The sequence below is a fragment of the Sceloporus undulatus genome, chromosome 6, assembly GCF_019175285.1.
Source record: "Sceloporus undulatus isolate JIND9_A2432 ecotype Alabama chromosome 6, SceUnd_v1.1, whole genome shotgun sequence".
Lineage (NCBI taxonomy): Eukaryota > Metazoa > Chordata > Lepidosauria > Squamata > Phrynosomatidae > Sceloporus > Sceloporus undulatus.
In genome coordinates, this window is record NC_056527.1 from 27902743 (window position 1) to 27915386 (window position 12644).

Below are 12644 nucleotides of genomic sequence, written 5' to 3' on the forward strand. Positions count from 1 at the left end.
TAAGCTACAAGATAAATTTCAGACCAATTTAATTGTAGAAATCCTAGCTAGTGTGGGTTTTTTGTTTTGTTTTGTTTTGTTTTTTTGCAAATCCCTTCAATGGCCATATTTCATTCAGGGAAACATGGGCAAGTATAAATGTATAAATATAGATACTTCATTAGAATCAGCTTTGTTTAAAGTGTTCATTTATCAGTCCCAACAACAGTAGAGCAATTGAATCAATGGCTCTATTTCTACTTGTTATAGAGCTAACTGACAGTGGAAGTTTTAAAAGGTTTTAATTATTTTTTTAATTTGATGGCTGTAACCTGTATTTGGTTGTCATGAATAAACTGTACTGTGCTACTTGAACTGGGTCTAACCATTAGGTCTAACTGTAAGAATATGTTTGTTAGTTTGTTGCTGTGTGCTTTCAAGTCATTTTCCAACTTATGAAACTATCACAGGTTTTTCTGGCAAATTTCTTCAGAGGGGATGTGCCATTGCCATCCTCTGAAACTAAGAAAGTGCCAAAGGTCACCCAGTGGGTTTCCGTGGCCGAGCAGGTATTTGAAACCTGTTCTCCAGTCATAGCCTAATGTTCAAATCACTACACCATGCTGGCCACTTATCTTAGGATTTCCATTTTGATGTCCATGCATTTTTAACAAGCTGGGGGAAAGTGTTGAGGAGGGTTTATCTGCGTTCCCCTTTTCTCTCTGTTTTGCTCAGCTCAATAAGAGGTTTTGGAGGCAACTGCTATTTGCCTTGCCCATTGTGGGCAGATACACACAGGTACAGTAAGATCAGTTAAAGCAGAATCCCATTCATTTCAAGCTCAAGCTTTATATCATTATTTATTACAGACGTACTGCTGCAACCCAGCACCCAAAATGCTGTTTCTCTAGCCTTCGTTCACTATTCTCCCAGTCCAAGTACTGCTAAAAAAAATTTTTTTTAGCTATAACAAGGGTTCCTAACCTGGGATGTCTGCACGTCCAGGGTGTGCGACAAAGATACTTGTGCCAATTTGTATTCAGTTTTCTTTCGTCAATCAAGACTAAATATAGGAATCACTTGAGGCCACAGGCAAACCTGCAGATCAGAGTCAGCAAGAAAGTTTCACATTCTGACAAAATCATGAGTGTGAAGCAGGAGCAAAGAAGTCATTGAATTTTGTGTTCACAATTGGGATTGATTTTACTGTTTACAATTTTGTCTAACTGCTTAGATTTGCATTTTATGCACTGAGTTAAAAGCTTATTTTTTAAAGTTCAATTTGTTCACCTGTAGTATTGTAGTAATTAGACTTCTTCATCTTTAAATGTGATGTTATTTTTGTAGGGGGTGTGAACAGTAATCAAACATTTCGTAGGGGCATACAAGGACCTCGAAGGAAGACAAGAAAGAAAATGAGGAGCCCAGCAGGCATAAAAAGACTTTGTAGAAAGAAGCTTCTTTGTCAAAGGCTTTGTTGACGGAAGTAATTTTGAGGACACACTTCCATCATCAGTGTTAAAGTATGGTTAAGCTGCCAATTCAGCTGTCTTCTGTACATGGAATCAGGATCATGGTGCTATCTTATCTTTCATCTCAGGCAGCAAAGTATCTTAACATGGTCTTGAAAGTTATTGCCATTATTATATAATGGATTTTAAAGTAGTGGTTTTTTGTTGTTGTTTATAGGAAAAAATTATTTACTTCATGTTCAGGTTGTATTATAATATTTTTTTCAGTTTGTATTTCCTTTTATTCATTTTTTTAAAAAAAATCTTCTCTTTCAGATTAAAACATCTGTTATTTGGGCTACTCCAAACATTTCCTTTATAATCCCACTGTGGGTCATAATATTAGCCATACTCCTTGGCCTGCTGGTCCTGGCTATGTTGACCTTAGCTTTGTGGAAGGTATGTTGAATTAAAGTGGATGCTAATAAAACCAGGTTGTGGGGTATGCATGAGGAAACAAAAGAATTGATGATCTACTGAGCAAAACAATCACAGACATCTGAGATGGGTGTGTTATTTATTTTGGATAACTGTTATGTTTGGTTGTCTGCCTTTGAGAGGCAGCCTGTTTTCAAAGTCTCACATTATTAAAGGCTCATTAGAAGTGAGCAGTGAGAGATTGGCTGTGATTCCCAAGACCTATGATCTTCTTTTGTCCAAGGAGACAAGAGTGCTGTGGTGCTTTGCAAACAAACATTTCGAGCTTTGTTTCCTAAAACCCAAAGGAATTATCTTTTGTAACATGATCTTGCACCCGAGGGGAAGAGAAATGGTTATACTGTTGGGGCTGCAAGTGATTTTATTTTAATATCAGTAGGTTCTGTTTGATGTTTTTAACTGCACTACTAAAGACATGCAGTCACTCAGTCACTGGCAGTTTACAAGGTTTTGGTTTGGGGACTTGGAAACAATTGACTTCAAAGTGCCTAAAAATGCAAGCATTGCACATCAGAGACATAACTTAATTTTCACCGTGACAGAGCTGATTTCCCAACTGTCTTTTCAGAGCTTGGAAAAGCTAGGGTGTTTTGGACTACAACTTCCAGAATCCCCAAACCAACATGGCTAGTTGACATGCTGGTTGAAATTAGTTCTAGTCCAAAAAGCTAACTTTTGCACATTTTGGTATTTATGTATTAATGACTGTATTGACTGCTCTGTCCTAATCCAGTATTTCCCCAATTATTTCATGATCCTAAGTTTTTTCTTTTTAAACTTATTTCTTGGTAACCATTCCTGAAATGGTGCATTTGATGTAATCATTTATCAGACTTCACATACTCAAATTATGAATGGTTAAAGGTAATGGTTTTTTGTGGGTTTTTCAGGCTATGTTGCTGTGTTCTGGAAGGGTTTATTCCTGAAGTTTTGCCAGTATCTGTGGTTGGCATCTTCAGAGAATGCTGGCATGGAAGTGAGTGGGGTATATATAATGTGTTACCCTTGGTTGCACATGTAAATCACTTCCTCTCAACCAAGGGTCACATAGTATATATACCCCACACACTTCCATGCCAGATTTCTCTGAAGATGCCAGCCACAGATACAAATGTCAGGAATAAACCCTTCCAATACACAGCCACATAATAACAATAACAACAACAACAACAACAACAACAATGATTTATTTATATCCCGCCCAATCACAAAGAATCAGGGTGGCTTACAACAGTAAAGAAAATGCATAGCAAATAACACTGGCAATCAAATAACATGGCAAATCACACTAGCAATAAATAGCAAAAACAAAATAGATAGCAGCTCAGAACAACAATAAAAATAACATAGCCTGAAAAACTCACCCAAAACTATGGATGCTGTCCATGAAAGCTTTTGATTAAAGGTAACTTTCCTCATTTCATCCTAATAATCTCCTAGGGAATGAAATCACATTGGACATTTGGTTCTCAGTTTGATACTGTGTACAAATGTTCTATACAGAATAGATGAAGCTGATCAATTGAATACTATATATAATAAAATAAATAGGAGATTCTGCTGCAAGAGCTGCCTAGACCTCTACAAGTCACATGTAGCCTTTCACATTCATGACTTCTAGATATACATACTACTGTTGACTGAAAACTCCAGAGAACTATTTCGTTTGGACATATTTTAAACTTTCTAATATAATGTATCCGATGGATTAATTGATTAAGAAAGAAAATTCATTAATTTAAATCAAAGCAATTTAAATTGTTATTTAAATCACAAAAAATTGCACAAACCTTGTTCTACTATTGGATATAAGACAATTACTGTGCCAAAAAGTAATTCTTGTTATGTGAAACATAAATATTCTTAACATGCCATAATATATATAATATATGACATTAAATTATATTTATAATACCTGGCCTCAGAAGTCAAATCTTGTTCCCAAGGGGTTTCCTTTAATGTCAGAAGTAAATATTTGACAGAAGGTTATGTAGTTATAGATTAAAATCTAATTGTGGGACATGTTTGTACAAAACTTAAGTTTGATCTTGAACTAGCTTGTAAGAGATCGAGTACAGATTTTTGAAAACTATTAGAATTTTTTTAATTTAAGAGGATGGAGAGTAAAATATTTATTTTCATCCACCCTGTCACTTATTTCTTATTATCTTTAATTGCTTTTCTTTGAAGAATGTAGAAAATGCTCAAAAACTCTCACACTATGAATGTCAATGGAGCAGATTTTGTAAGGAAATTCTTCTTGTGGTTAGAATTAACACTCCACAAGTAATGGCACTGCCTGTAACACATTACTTTTGGCAGTAATGAAGGCACAACAAAAATTACACAATTAACCCCCTTTTTTATTCAAGTAGCAAATCACATTCTCAAGTTAAATTTTCTCATTACTCTGCAGGGGGCTATAAATGGTTCTGGGATCATCTTGAAAGGATTTTTCATATTTTAAGCCATTTTTTCACATTTTTATATTGATTATCTCCCAAAAAGAAAGAAAAAATGGATGAGCAATACAACAAACCAACAAACAAACCTCTGTTGTTGTTTTTTAAGCATTAATAATGGCACATGTAACTTTGCAGTGTCTTTGCAATGAGTTATACAACTAATTACTTATTAGAAGCTGTGAATTATCTGTGTAGCTAAGATCGGCCTGTAGAATCTCTGATTCAACAGTCTGAATGCAGTCTGCCCACCTACTATGAATGATGGCCTGCCAAGTATTTGGCATTCTATCTATTTTTCCAACTAAATACAGGTGGCAAAACCTGGAGCTGTCAAGTCTTTGGAAGACAAGGTGGGTGGGCTCCATGCAGCTTGGTGGGACACAAGTTATATAGGCCTGGCATAAGTACAATCCCAGAAGAACTGGGTGTGCATGGTTCTTTGTATTAGTCATTGTTTCAAAATATTCCTTGCAGAGATCTAATTTTAAAAGTACATTCCATTCCTTTGTATCATCTCCATTTAGACAGGTAATCAAAACCAGTTATGGAGATCAAGCAAGTGAGAAGCTGTTTTCTAACCAAGCCCTCATCATTTCATAATCTGCTCCATGGTCGCATCTTGCCTCCATATCTAGAGAACAGCTCAACCCCAGTCCAAGTTAGTATGAAACAGCAAGTGCATGGATAAGATTTAACAGAGTAGAATATACACTGGTTCTGCCCCAGAATGATTCATGGTTCACAGCTGTGGAGAGTTTTAGACTGCAGCTCTCCAACAGACAAAAATCTTCTACTGATATTGAGCATCTAGTTTCTACCCGGAGTTCCTTCCACAGGAGCACTCCACTGTCATAAGAACAAAACAAATGTTATTTATATGTAAAAGATAAAGAATGGCAAGAACAAAACAAAATTTATTTATATTGCAAAGTTAAAGAATGGCAAGACTTCATTTTGTCATGTGCCTCCAAGATGACCCTGATTTATGGTGACCCTGTCATTGAGTTTTCTTGGCAAGTTTTATTCATAGGAGGTTTGTTGTTACCTTTCTCTAATGCTAAGAGAGTGTGACTTACCCTGATTCACAAAGCTGCTTTCCATAGCTGAGCAGGGATTTGAGCCCAGATCTCCCAGAGTCCTAGTCCAGCACTCAAACCCCAACATCAAACTGGCTCTCTAAAGAATCCATTAACCCAATTTGTTCCACAATATCTTCCTACAATCCCTTGCCTGTTTCCTAAAAAGGAAGCCTTGTTACATTTAATACTCTTTGGTAATAGAAAAACCTTTGACATCTTAAATCAGGAGTAGGCAACTACAAAAGAGGCAGAAGCCATTCCACTCCACAGAGTCCACACTGTTGCATACCACCGAATTTGGAAAGGAAACTGTCATTTTTAAAGGCCTTTCTGGGATTGTGGAGGAAAGGGGACCCAAACTGTCATGTTTTATGTTGTGGGATATGTTGTGGTTTCCAAGGGTATCTTCATTTGTCACAAAACAAGGTCCCACTCTTGCCTTAAAATCTAGCACATTACAGTATATATCGTATAAGCCTTACTAGGCTGTAACCCAGTTCATGGCATGCATGATATGTTATCACCCCATAGCCAGATTTGTACAAACCTTGTACCTGTTCTTCACCTCTGTCCAAGATTTTGGGTGGGGGTGTATCTTTTTAATTTCTTACCATGACAAACAGTGACAGCCTCCATTTCATCAACCCAGTAATGTTTTTAAAAATCCAGTTGTTTTTCATAATTAATTCTCAGTCATTTAGTTATCCCTTGATATAGAATCTAGTCAAAAAGCTTTCTCATGACGATGCAACAAGAAGAAAAGTCTGAAAGTCAGGAAGAAGGCTAGAATGAGGGACCTCAGTAAGGAATTAATAAACATGGCCTAAAGTATTTATTTTCTCTTTGACTTTTTCTTAACTAGTAGCATGGACAGGTTAGTTTTGGTGGTGAAAACTAAAGCTGGGACAACTAGTCTAGCATCAGAGCCAAGCTCAGGAGCTCATGGTCATAATCAAAGAAGTTCATGTCATGAATAAGCAGAACACAAGGATAAAGTTATAGTTTAACCAATTTGATTCAGTGGAGAAACTAAACATCAGTAGCTCTTGGGAACATATTGTGCATCTGGCAAGCTCTCCTTGTGACTGAACACCAATGACAGTATGGGCTTTTCAAGGCTACTGCCAAAACAATATCTTCTACATAGGAAGCATAACATTTGAATCAATCTCCTGCATCTAAAAAGTAATATGGAGACTTGGCATGAGAACATTTTAAACCAAGCTTGGAAAACAGAGCAGTTTTGGACTATAACACTCACAGGCTGGAATCCAGTTAGTGGCATGAGCACATGTAAGTGTCACTTCCACGCGCATATGGCTCTTTTTATATGGAGCTGCCATTCTGTAGCTACTGCCTACTGCTGAGGAGGGCAGGAAGCAATGAGGCAACTGAAATGATGTAGCTACAAGGAGAGATAAAAGGGCTCAATCCACCTAGAAGCACAATTCCTTTTCTTCCCCACTCAGAACCAAGACAAGTCAGCTCTTTATCAACTGACTTCCCTCTCTGCTAGGGATGTAATTCTTCACTAATTTTCTTTTTGAAGGAAGCAAATAATAATTTAGTCTGTTTCTTCACATTGTGAGAAAGTTTTTGAAGACTGTTTGCAATTCAAGATTTATGCAAAATCCACACATTATTATTTTGTGCAGAAAATAGAATTTTCTGTACAAGAAACATTAATGTTTTGTTCACAAAACCATACTTCTACAAAACCATATTATTCTCTGCACAGAAAATGCCTTCCCTGTAGAGAAAATATTTTCTGCAAAGAATTGCCACATGTGAATTTTGTGTCGAATGAGTCCCGAATTGCAAAGATTCTCTTCAGTCCAAGATTCTTCTCATCAGGGTTTCTCAACACTGGAGAAACATTTTTAAAACCATTTAACTCATATTTTTGAAAATTCTTTCCATCCCTATACATTTATCCCTCCTCTTCTCACCAGTAAACAACAACAGCTCCCCCTCCTGGAGCTTCCCAGCTGTGGGGTGGGATGGACAGGACACAGAGGGCTCATACATAAACAAAAAGACATGTACATGGAAATGTGTGGTTGGAGCATTATGCTCCACTTACTTGATATAGGTGCTTGGGCAGAATCCTCAAAACCTCATAGCCAGGATCCATCCTAGGTAGAGGGATTCTGGGCTTTTTCATATGGTCAAAATGTGTGCAATTCAGATTTTATTTTTGAGTTTTTAAAATATTTTACGATTTTAATGTTTAATGTTTTAACATGATAAATTGTTTAATCGCTTTAAAAATATTATATTTGTACTTTTAAATATTTTTCTATTGTTTTTAATTTGTATGGTTTTAAATTTGCCATGAGCTGCCTTGAATCCCTATTTTGGGAGAAAGACAGAATATAAATGAAATAATCACAATACAGTGGGCCCTTCCTTTACACAGGGGATCTGTTCTGGACCCGACCACCGCGCATAAGGGGGGAAAAGTGTATGCTTGAGTCCCATTAACAACAATGAGGCCTGTGCATGTGGCGTGGCGTGGTGCATGTGCCATGGGTGTGCGCACCATTGTTTCCTCCCAGATGCTGCTTCAGTGAATGCTGAAAGCCGTATATGACATGCCCGCATATGACATGGACACACAGTAATAATAATAGTGGTCCAAAATAGTATTTTTCCAAGCTATTTGTAAAGCAAAGTACTGCCAACAACATACAACATATCACTGTTTAATCTATGCCATTTGCACAGGCATGGAGTACCAAGCCCTAACAGTAATGTGATGGCAAGATCTGAAAATGAAAGAGACAACTTTATGGCAGGTAGATTATTGCTTTGCCAACTTCTCTACCTTGTCTGTTTTTTCCTTCTAGTGTGGCTTCTTTGACCGGGCCAGGCCTCCCAGAGATGACATGGCTGACCGGGTACAACTAACAAATGACAAGACTACTGATGCATAGAAGGGTCCTGACGCAATTGCAGAAATGTTTCACCTACCAGTAAAAGTCCTTTGAACTGAAGACTGGCAAGGTTTTGGCATGGTCTGTGCAACTTAAGACACACTTTTGCTACACCATGACCACTGATGGCAGAAAAGAATATTGTTGCCGCCTTAAAGATGCATACAACTGATGAGCAAAAGAAACCTACTGTGAAAACAAATTTACTTTCAGTTTCAAAAAGGTGATAGACTTTTCACAGCACATGGGGTACATTAAAAGCACTATTCATCAGAACCATGCAAGGATGAAAATCATGTGCTCTTTTATGCTGTAAAGATGAGCAGGACGAAATGTTCAGACTCTACTGTATGTTGGCAGAACATTGTGGCACCTCCCTAATGATAAGAACTTTTATGAAACTCTGGCTCAGGGAGACAAGCAATATTATTGGTACCATGAAAGTACTTCTGAAAAGCAAAAAAAAAAAAAAAGAGCTTTTAAAAATACTTTTCATAAGCAAGGCATGGTTATTTATTTTTCCATCTTTTGTAGATTGGTCATCCTAACAAAAATAGTTTCTGAAGTTTTATCCTGATGGCAACGGCTTCAGCATTTTGTATGTAAATAGAGAGAATGTATCCTGCACATTCCTTATATCAATAAGTGTTTGGAGAGAAGTGGAAGTGCATATTATTTTAGAGGATGGGATGTATAATAATGAATCATAGAAGTGCAGGCCTTGAAAGTGACCCTGAAGATTTTCTAGTTTAACCCTCTTCCTTGAGATGTAAGACATAGAGCTATCCTTTAATTTAATCACACCAAGTACAAACATAACAGATTAAGATTCATCCTGATTGACAAACATAAAGAAGACTGGTATCCTGTTCCAGAGATGTGTGTCTATTTGCAGGGGAAACATAGAGTAAATGGAAAATGTGTTAGTTTTGTATTCGTGTAATACAGTTTATTCCCAAAAAACAATCCATTGTTCCTGGTAAGTGAGCCAAGCCACACTCTTGATCAAATCCTCTGTAGATGAAAAATGCCAGCTAGAAAAAATCTTATATGGATAAAATGAGATCAATTAAGCCTCTGATAAGATTGAACCCCCATTTATCAGCCCTATTTGAAAGTTCTTCTTTGGATGATAAGCACAAGCCCACTATATTCATCTCTTGTTCTTGGTTCAAACAACCATTGATTATTCAAAAGAAGAAATAATATTCTACAGTTGCTTTCACCATCCACAAAGCATTCCTGATTTCCAGGTGTCCCATCTGGCTTGCACATTAAAAATTAGAAAACACCCTTTGTAAATGTACCGAAGGAGACGCAGTGGCTCAGTAGTTAAGATGCCAGTTCTGATGATTGGAAAGTCAGAGGATTGGCAGTTTGAGGCCCAAGTGCCACGTGACAGAATGAGCTCCTGTTGCTAGTCCCACCTTTTGCCAACCTAGCAGTTCGAAAGAATGCAAATGCAAGTAGATAAATAGGTACCACTTTGGTGGGAAGGTAAAAGCGTTCGATGAAGTCCTGCTGGCCACAAGTCCTCTGGAGTCATCTTCAGAAAACGCTGGCTCTTCAGCTTACTAATGCAGATGAGCACCTCCCCCTACAGTTGGTTACAAAAAGACATTCATGTCAAGCGGAAAGCTTTACCTTTTTAAAATGTACTGAAATATGTTTCTGAAAACAAAATGAGAACTATCTTTGACTCTGATTTTTTATTTTGTTTTTGTTTGCTTTGAGGTTTCTTTTTCTAAGAATGGTGCTCCAGAACATATCCAGTTGTTAAAAATAGATTTATGTTCTCTTTCTTTCATTTATTACAGTAATTGACCGTTAGAGACACTAGTTCATGTACTCATAGAAGTCTGATCTAGGCATGGAAACTCCACTACATGGAATAGATTTTTTATTATTTTCTGCAAAGACAGCTGACCTCTGAGCGTGTGTTTCCATGTATAAAAATAAGCAGAGCACCATTAAGTTAAGTAGAATACTACACATGCAAGAGGACTATGTGCTCACCTGATTTCTGAAGTAGGGTTTTTTTTTATTTTGCATTATTATTATTCACAGTTGACTAATATTTCTTGGTTGGTTTTTATGCCTGTATTGTATTCCCTCTTAACTGTAGGTTGCAGATGGACAGTCATTTGACCATATGCAGCAAGATTCCAAGGCAGTCTGTAAATTTTTGAAATAGCCATCAACATGTAACTTTAGTAATGGTTGGACCAGACTATCTTAGCATGAATTCCAAATGAATTAGTTCAAACTCTGCCTGGCTTCCCATGTGACCATAATCTTGTTGGATTTTTTGAATCTGAAAGTAGTGTTCAAGGTAGAAGTGCCTTTATTTCTCAATCACCCAGACTCTTCCCTTCTCCCTGGCAAGTTTGTTGACTTAATGTTTAGTACCATATGCTCTAGATATAGTTGTTCTGATAATCCAAACTTTTGTCCTGCCAAAAAGGACTTCTATGCAATATCTGCTGTCATAAGGCTGGAAAAGAAGAAAATACTATTGTCTCTTGAATCCTAATCAGCCTCTAGAGCCATTTGAATGTCCCAAACTGATTTTTTCCAACTTTTTAAAAAAAAACAAGGTCAAAAATTAGCCGACATAAATACCTGTTGAACTCTGGACAAAAATGCTTCAGAAGGCTCAATAGGATATCCCACTCTCTGTCCAAACCAAGCTTGTCTTATAAACCAGCCAAACAGTTGTGTTCGTTGGCTTCTAGTGAATAAATCCCAGGAATTTAATCTGTCACAATTCCTAACATAAACTGATAATATAAATTGTGGATTTTTTAGCTGGACTTTTAAAAGGCTTCTTCTTAATCTGCCAGGCTAATGTGTGATTTGCTTTTTCAATTGCATACTATGAGATAAAAAGAAATGTATTCCCAAAATTGCTTGTATTGATGTCTCAATTCAAATCAAATTCACCAATCACAATTGTATCACAAATCCAGTTTATATAAATGACTTTCCTTTTGAATGCTGTAAAATTGAATGGGATGGTTATCATGTTTCTACATGAATGTGAAACCCAAGGGAGGCCATGTGGAAATCAAAGGAACTTGAAAGGAGGAAAATATTATTCCAGTGATATTTAAATCAAGGAAAGTTGTAATTCCTTAGGCGCTTTCCAGGGTTGTGGTGGTGTGTGCCATCAAGTCAATTTTAACTTATGGCAGTGCTAAGAAAAATCTATCACAGGGTTTTCTTGGCAAGATTTGTTGAGAGGAGGATGCCATTGCCTTCCTCTGAGATTGGGAGTGTGACTCGTCCATGATCACCCAGTAGGTTTCCATGGCCAAGTGGGGACTCAAACTATTCTTCCAGTCTAGTGCTCAAACCACTACAACATGCAGGCTCTCAAAAAAAAAATCAATAACATAGGACAAGCTTGTGGACCAATATCTCTCAAAGCATGGAAAAACTATTTTTTTCTGAACAGCATTTTTAAAAATCTTTTAGCACCTTTGAGATTAATGAAGACTGGTGAGAGTGGACAAAAGGTAAATTTCCCATACAGACTGAGATGTTAGGGATTGTACTCTAAAAAGGTAGCTTCCAAGCTTTGGTTCTAGCTATGATGTCATTTCTGCAGATTTCTGCAGCTTACCCTTTCCATTCATGCAAAAGAGATTGATTGTACCATTTTTGTAAATACTGAATAATTGAATTATAATCACAGTTTGTCCAGAATGATGGCCTTGCTGAAAATATGTATATTGACTATACACGACCCTCTTAAATGGATGAAATATAATTAGCAAGTGAAGAAGGGTTTTTTGTATGTGCAATATTTTATATTATCTGTGTACCTGGCGCATGTTTACACTGGCAGTTGTGTTGTTTTTTTAAAATAAAAGAACTTTTGAATATATTGATTAACAAATAAATAAAAAATAAGAAAATTTAGTCTCTTGCCTTACTTCGAAACATAGCTTTTAAATGTTTTTGTATCAGCCTTCTAATGAAAGGAGATGAATTAACAGCTGGCTGTATGCTTGTGAAAGCTTGTGGATTCTCATGCTTGTCCTGCTCACAGGGATGGCTGAATGTGTCTTTTACAAATGCTTGATCATTCATTTCAATGGGAGGGGATCACCTTATTTGCAGGTTCTACCAATCTTGCTGTCAATGAGGCCAACAGAGTGCAGTACCACTATCACAGAAGTCATTGAAGCTTCCAGGGCAACTGAGACCGAAGTGAATGTGTGTTTGATTCCA

At 37.0% G+C, this 12644-nt stretch overlaps 1 protein-coding gene across 1 annotated transcript in view; it reads left to right on the plus strand.

The window, feature by feature from the left end:
* The window catches only part of ITGA8 (integrin subunit alpha 8), a 150620-nt gene extending 138343 nt beyond the window's left edge, over positions 1 to 12277 (plus strand). The window contains exons 29-30 of the mRNA XM_042476792.1: positions 1767 to 1889; positions 8322 to 12277. Of these exons, the coding sequence (XP_042332726.1) occupies positions 1767 to 1889; positions 8322 to 8408 (210 nt within the window). The 3' untranslated portion in view covers positions 8409 to 12277. The remainder of the gene's footprint in view (positions 1 to 1766; positions 1890 to 8321) is intronic.
* The last annotated feature ends 367 nt before the right edge of the window (positions 12278 to 12644 follow it).